The sequence below is a fragment of the Ascidiella aspersa genome, chromosome 1, assembly GCF_963924565.1.
Source record: "Ascidiella aspersa chromosome 1, kaAscAspe10.2, whole genome shotgun sequence".
Lineage (NCBI taxonomy): Eukaryota > Metazoa > Chordata > Ascidiacea > Phlebobranchia > Ascidiidae > Ascidiella > Ascidiella aspersa.
The window spans coordinates 15979729-15987631 of record NC_139447.1 but is presented as its reverse complement, the minus strand read 5'-3'; the positions used below and the strand labels follow the sequence as shown (position 1 = coordinate 15987631).

General features: G+C 38.7%; 1 protein-coding gene across 1 annotated transcript; it reads right to left on the bottom strand.

Moving 5' to 3' along the window:
- Positions 1–61: 61 nt before the first annotated feature.
- On the bottom strand, positions 62–5097 carry LOC146168042 (uncharacterized). The gene is made up of 6 exons (XM_083381407.1): positions 4989–5097; positions 3747–3856; positions 3534–3560; positions 3355–3414; positions 3012–3163; positions 62–1991 (listed from the first exon to the last, which is right to left on the bottom strand). The coding sequence occupies exons 2-6, from the start codon at positions 3835–3837 to the stop codon at positions 1026–1028; spliced, it is 1296 nt and encodes a 431-aa protein (XP_083237533.1). The 5' UTR covers positions 3838–3856; positions 4989–5097; the 3' UTR covers positions 62–1025.
- Between the last annotated feature and the right edge of the window lie 2806 nt (positions 5098–7903).

Genomic DNA, 7903 nt, shown 5'->3' with positions numbered 1-7903 from the left:
ATGTGTAATTTATTGAAAAAAACAAACTTACACGTTATTTTGAACGTTCACAACACTGCTGTTTTACCAAAGACATTATATTTTAAAATTTAAATCTTTTAATAGTACTTATATTGTGCGTACAATGGTTTTTGGGATTTGTTTGTCTTCTAGTAAGCATGAATCTTTATTGCACATAAACTGATTTGTACAGCGAACTCTTTAATACTTGTAACCCAAAGTTTGAGAAAGTGCGCCTTAATCGTCTTTATGCGAGGACAAAAATTAACAGTTCAACAAACACAAAATCAGGGAAAAAATGTCAAATATGTTATATGAGCACAAAAAAGCTTTAAGGACACGAAGAGCAATACAATTTCCTTCAACATACACGTTAGGTTGCTATATAGCCTATCGTTACGCTTTAATCAGTTCATCGAGGTCAAGTAATCAATAAAAAGCTAATAGAGTGATAGTTAGTAATCCAAATAAAATGACTATAGCTGAATATAAATATTACCAGCGACCATTTGTATGTGGGTGGGTAAATCGGGGTCATATTTTAAATCAAATATTGAAATAGCAGTACAAAACTAAAAAGCAGCATTTTCTTTTCAAAAATCAGCTGATACAGTACTAAAATTTCGAAGAAAAAGAGCACAAAAATTCCGAAATAAGTTTGCACAGAAATCAACAATGGTAAATATGTTAAATATCACTAATTAAAAGAAAAGAGCGCACAAGGGGAGAATTACAAAAACGGACAACAACAAAAACATGATAAAGCAGAGGGGTATATTATGAAACAATGTTGACTTGACGTTACTTCCCGTCTGTATTTAATTCAGAGCACCTCGTCTTATAGTTTGGTTAATTTTTGTTTATTTTACGATTTATTGAAGTTTGCGCAAGTTGGGATTACCGGAATTCCCAAACATCGCGCCATATCACTTGCAGCTGACACCGTTTCGCGCACACACTCTGTCGCGCGATTCTTTGACTTGTTCAGTGAATCTCATTGCAATTTTACGTCACATTTCCTGACTTTACAAAACTTGGAATTTCCATCCCTGGGTTTGATCCTTGTAGTCAATACAATCAGACACTGACGAATAAGAATTGATGGCACCTGCGCCGCTCGCGTGGTACGGGTACGGCTGTGATATGAATTGGTGATGAGCGGCACCGTGCGGTTGCATTGAGGCAGCGTGGTGAGCGACGTGGTGCGTATTTTGTTGTCCGACCATAGACATGTCGCTCATCCCACTGGCATATCCACCTGCGTGGAAGGGCATCGACGGCAAGTAGGTCTCCATAGAGCCGAAGTAAGAGTGAGAGGAAGGGTAGTTCTGCGCGTGATAACCACCTGCCGCCGCTTGGGCGTTGCTGGACGATGCATAAGGAGAGTGTGTAGCATTGGCAACGGCAGCTGATGCAGCCATGTATGGCGAGCTGCTTGTAGATGGCGCACCTGCGTATCCTCCGATCGCTCCAACATGACCCGCACCGTCACTGCTTGCTCCTGGAGAAACTGAAGCCGGGCTCCAAATATTTCCAGAGTTGTTGTTCTGTACTATATTTCCGCCGCTGTGGCCATGCATACTTTGCTGATGTGTTGCAACGGTCGATCCACTACCGTTGATCATAGCAGATGATGAAACAGAGGGCACGGACTGTCCACTAGACGACGCTGGTGAGTCAGGAACTGGTGACGAGGAATGTGCTTGAGGCAGAGACAAATGGTTTGGCTGTATGGGCGCTTGGGTTGGTTGTTGCTGGGCAGATTGAAACGGCGATGTGCTGGCGGCTGGCCCATTGCTTGTTGGGGTTGGAGTTGTTGGGGGGCTTTTCTTTTTGTTATTGTTGTTGCTGTTTGTACTTGTTGCCGTCAAGCTGCTACTTCCGCTGCTGTTGGTATTGCTGTTGCTACTGCCGCTGCTGGTCGATTTTTGCTTTTGTTGTTGTTGTTGCACTTGTTGTCTGCATTTTGCGCGGCGGTTTTTGAACCAAACCTGGGAAATCAAAACATTGGTGTGATTGCACTGTGTCGCAACCTTTTTTGGCTTGCGGCACCTAACCGATAGTTCGCGGCACCCTTGCTCGTATTTTTGCTGAATTGATTAACTAAAGATTAAAACGTTACAATAAATGAGATTAAAAACAAGAAGCTCACTAATAGAGAAAAAAATGGAATCCCAAAGATTTTGAAATATTTCTCGTCACCCTTGAGCGTAAAAAATGGCACCCTAGAGTGCCGCGGCACCCCGGTTGAGAACCACTGTCTTATAGTGTCAAAAACCTAGCCCGTTTTACTTTTAATTAGGGTATTTCACTTAAGAGTTTTAATATTTTTAGGCCTTCGCTTTAATGCACAACGTGGGAAACACAAACATGGGCAGTAGGCTGATATAGCGCCATGGGGTATGAACGGCAAGTATTTAATAACTCGCTGGTATTCAAGTTTTCCCACAGTCTGCAACGCGAACGCCACTGTAAATTAATCACGCTCATGCTGATACAGCTTTCCCCCATTTTGGATTTTCTGTGCGCCAATCCCGCAGTTCGCCAATTCGCACACGCGGCCTTGACTGAACAATGAACGCCCGGCGTCGCAGCGCAGAGAAACGGGGTAGGGCGACGTGCGAATGCATGCGACTGTGAGTGACGTGCAGCAGTGAAAGGGTATTACGCAGCGGGGATAAACATATTATTCGGTGCACGGATAATCCGCAACGTAAGTGGAATAATCGTTCTTCGACCCACATGTTCCCATATACATACAACTCCGAGAAAAGTAAAGCACAAGAATTTGAGCTCAAAACATTCGATTTATAAGTAAAGGGTGTTAAACATCGCCTTAAAAATTTCGTAAATCTTTTTTTAGGTTTGACAAACGAATAATTCAATGAATTACTGCTTTATCGTGTTTTTTATTGGAATACTTTAGTAATCATGGTTATCCGGAACCCTGTCTTTATATTTACAAGAACAAGGTGACAGGAAAGGTGATGAAAGCAGAAACATCGGCTCACCTGCACTCGAGATTCTGGTAGGTTTATTTTTAACGCCACTTCCTCCCGCATGAAGATGTCCGGATATCTGGTCTTGCCAAACAATGCTTCAAGGATGTCCAGCTGCGCTCGGGTGAATGTTGTTCTCTCCCTGCGCTGTTTGCGAGTTGTACCTGCGGGAGGATACCATTGCTTGCACTTGTTGCTTTGCTCAAACAATACAAATAACTTGTCGAAATCACAATGCTTTGCTAAGACAAGAGTACTGTTTTCAGTAAAAATAATCTTTAATAATTTATTTAAAAAATATTCAGATAACGTTTAATGTTTTTTATTAGCTGACAACTGTTTAACACACACTTACTGTAAACTGGTGGAGCTCCAAACTGCATATTTTTCGCTCCTTGGTGCATTCCTTGGATTCCTATAAAACATTTCCATTTAACTATATGTTTATAATTTAAATAATCTCAAATTTTATTTTTTTACAATGAAATTTATATTAAAAGTAAACACAGTTGTTACACAATTTAACAAACTTACGTTGAAAATAGCAAGCTGCCGAATCTCCTGATGTTTATAAAGTTGATTGTGATGATCATTTTGAAGCAGCAAAAAAAAAGAAAAACAAAAAAAAAATTTAGTTAGATTTTTTTTAACTACTATACTAACACAGTCACAATTGAAATATATAATACGTTAAACTATTAAAAAAAATCTTTGTTGTAGTCTAAATATATCAAACAGCAGCCTTACCAGGATAAGTAACGGTTGGGTGCAAAAGATTCATATCATGTCCCAATCCGAGACCGTTCATGGCGTAATGTGGTGACTTAAGATAAGACATTTTTCTTGATATCCAAGTTCTGCGTATAAAGTATCAAAAGATAAAAATATAACATCGGTGAACCTATAACAACTTGCCCAAGGTACAACCTACAACCTCCTATCTATACAAAAGCCCAGTGCAATTTGTTCTAGTTTCGAAACGGTATTGTTTTTGCTCTTAATTGCATCACGCGTAGATGCGGCCTTGGAAAGCCGGTGCAACATCCACCGGCTCAAAAGTAAACAAACCAAGACAATACACCTTGTGGCGTGATAATGAGGCGAAGGAATCACACGCGCCATAGCGAATTAAAACACAAACCGAAATCGTGTAGGTGAGCATTACAACGTCGATCGCATATAATAAGCGCCCTGTCATAAGATTAGTAGGCTTATCCCTTGTATAATGTTATCGCGTTATGGTGGCCAACAAATTTCTATTGATACAAAACAAACATGTTGCCTACGTTCGAACATATAACGCTCACTTTTCTGGCATAAAAAAAAAACGATTTAAATTTCGTTTTCAAAAATATGTTTGCGTTCGATTATGTTTGTTTAATTCCCATGCGGACTGTACTTTTAAATCACCACTTGCAATCAAGTGAGATTTCTTCTCACGCTGTCCAATAGCCAATACCTGATCTTATCGGAGTTAAGACCAAAGCTGCGCGTTTTCACGCAACAGTCCGACTCGCGTGTCATATAATCAAATAAACAAACGCCCAACGCACTATGCAACTTGTTTATTAACAATGTGATGCCTATTCATTTGCAGAATTTTCCCAAAACAAATGACTTAAACACTGTAAACTTTATAACAATGGGTTAATATGTCCATTATAATATATAGCAGGGCAAAGGGGAGAAATGGTGGTTGCCGAAACGTTCAATAAAATAATTTTGCATTTATCAAAAATCAAACATATTTTTTTATCGTTTGCTTGCCAAAAACAAGCATATTACATTACTTAAAGTTATTAATTTTTGGGGAAAAAATAAGCGAAAATAGCGATCTATCCATATACAAAAATATGTGTGGTAAAGATTAATCCTAGGTTCCAAATAATAGAATACTAGTGGTAAAATAATCTTTGAAGTAAATATTAATAAAAATTCAGTGACCTTACAGCACTTATATTTTAAAACTATTTATTTTAATTTGCTTACCTGTAACTCCTTAGCAGGATATGCTCTTTGTTCTCCCACGAATATTTGACAAGCAAATGTTCAAGTTCAAGGATTATTTAAAGATTTTAAATTTTCTAAATGGAATGCTAAAAAATAATAATTGTTTTTATCACGAATAAAACAACTTTTGCATTTTTATGCAACTCCTTGATACCGATAATAATAATAATTAATCGTTAAAACAAGAAATGTTTTATTGGCTTGTTAAATTTTATACAAAGAACATTGATAGTAGTACATCAATATTAAAAAAAATAAGAAGAAAATAAAATTCGTTATTTTTCTACTTCTTTCGAAAAATTCGTTGATCTGCCCCTGAAAGCCGGTTCTAACTACACTATAGCTTAAAGCAAATCCTTTTTTTCTGGCACTTAATAATCCTAACAATCATTTTCTGTGACACTGAAAAATTCACTAACGAAAATCCATAAATGGTAAATTTCTTGAGAGATTTCTAACGTACTTCTGCAATTTCTAAACTTGAATAACATTCCAATGTTTGATGGAAACTAAAGGCGATTAAAACTGCATCTAATCCAACTCTTGCGTCACAATCGGATAAGACTGATATGTTGTCACGAGGATATCCGAGAGAGTAATAAAACTCCAAGCACTTGCACTCAGTTTAAGCCCATTTCAAGTGATTAAATAGGCGATGGAAAAAGGGGAGGGGATTGGAAAATTGAGCTGCATGAAAAAAGAAACAAAACGAGAGCGCGCGCCGGGCGGTCGCGGAGAGAAAAGAAAGAAACAAACAACGAAGAGTGTGAATTGAAGAAGGCCAGACAGGAATTGTCCGAGATTTCCACAAGGGTGAGAATCGACGCTAACGAGCGATATACGAAAGATGTTGCCCACAAATGGCGCACCGAAAATGGCACTCGGCAGGTGCAACAACCCACTGTGCCATTGTCCTTCCGGGCCTTACATAAAATAAAATTGGGCGTTCAGCTGGGACGTCCATGTTCTATTATCGCAGCCCTCTAATTGCCACAAACCTTGCTTTAGGTCATCGCAAAAATGGGCTATTTTCGATGCCCCAGATGGGGTTAAATCAAAGTTTTTAAAACGATGTAAATGCTATTGGACACTTGACTACTCGCTGTTGCGGATCTTTTACTGGTCATTGAAAGCCTTTGGAGGTTAAATTACCCCAGACACACGAGACAAAGCTGTTCAAGTACGGAACTGCTTCAAACCTGTGTCGACAAGCAAAGCCAGGCTGACCACTCGACGTTATTACTCTGCAATGTCGAAGTGCACAAAATAACCGTCGGTGAATACAATTTTCGGGACAACAACACTCGGCAATATCGTGCTTGTTAAGTTTGCAACGTTGGACTCAGTTTTCGTCATATTTGGTCACCGGCCATGATTCGCGCCCGCGACATGCAGGGTTCAAAGCGACAGACTGGTCAAACATAACTGAGCAATGAACAAATCGAAAACGGCGTTTCTGGTTAATTTGTCTGCAACCGCACAAACACAGACTACACACGAGACATGTCGGTATGTAAAATCAATTACATTTAGCGCAAATAGGAAATTTAAGTCGTCATCAATTATGCGCCATAAGGTGACTTCAGAAACGACATGTATGGTATTGAATAATATATAGAAAAATAGGAATCTTGATCATGACAGCGATAGCAACTGGAGGTTGGATTGTTTATGGTCATTTGATTTAACTAACCAAGCAAAAATTAATCTTATGGAAGTGAACCCAACGATAACTTATCTGTGACTTGGCGAAAGTGTCGTTAGTGCGAACGACATTTGCTCCAGTTAATTGCCAAAACTTCCACTTGCACCTGATAAGGTTGGGTCTTATTTCGCTGCAAACTTGGCACTTCGGCCAATGCGCTGACGAATAGGAAATTACGCAAGTGCCAGGTAATAGCTGCAGCACGCAGAAGCGGATGTAGTAGTTATCTCGGTGATCCAGCAAACACCGTGATAGCAGCGGATGCACAGCGGTAGCCTAATGATAAAACAATTGCCACAAGCCGACACCAATCACTTCTTGTTATCGCTCGTGTGTTCTGCGTTTGCAAATAATCGACACCGCTTCGCATTAAATCAACAAACGACAATTTGTCGTAGAAATGGAACGACCCAGACCCAACATATAATTACAATAATCCCTGAAAAGTTAAATAACCCCACGATACCGATACGACAGCTTGAGGTTTTAATAATTTAGTTAGAAAAATAGTTACGTGCTACGCGAGTAAAAATGCGCTTAGCATCAAGTTCAACGCAAAAACAAAATGGCGCCGAACACCCGGTCGCCGTTTTAATATTGTAGTACTTAAACTTTGCAATAGGAAAACTACAATATTTGTACAATTTGCATAATATTTAACATTATGACACTTTTCTTTCGATTTGATCGATGCCTTTGCTTTTTTGACACTAATAAAGTGCCTTTTCTTGATTTTTCAACCATAAAATAGTCGTTTTATCAATAAATGAACTTCACTAATAAAGTAATAAAGTAACACACGTTCGATTTGTGTTTGTATATCTCTTTGTTTATAGACAGTTATTTATTATAATTTCAAACGTGCAAAACTACGGTTTGTTACCTAAATAATTGCGGAGTGTTTTGACCTTAGGCCGAAAGGACATTGTGACCGTTGTTTACATGTGATAATGTGTTCAAAATTACACGAAAGAAAATCTTATATGATTTCTTTAAATCGTTTTATTTTAGCTATAAGATTGGCCAAAAGACAATGGAAGTAAAAACATCTTACGTAAACCATAGTTTGATTTCAGATGCTCTTGAGATATTTGCCACATAAGGTTTATGATACGATGAAATGATAGGTACGAAACGAGGCAATTAGCTTGCTTCGTGTGTGATCTGAGTTGTTGCCTGGAGGAGATGT

Bases quoted from the DNA above. Each gene is read 5' to 3' on its own strand.
- LOC146168042 (XM_083381407.1), bottom strand. From the start codon at position 3,837: ATGTCTTATCTTAAGTCACCACATTACGCCATGAACGGTCTCGGATTG. The intron at 3,164-3,354 runs GTAAGTGTGTGT...ATCCTCCCGCAG, and splicing joins TGGAGCTCCACCAGTTTACA to GTACAACTCGCAAACAGCGC. The intron at 1,992-3,011 runs GTGAGCCGATGT...TTGATTTCCCAG, and splicing joins TACCAGAATCTCGAGTGCAG to GTTTGGTTCAAAAACCGCCG.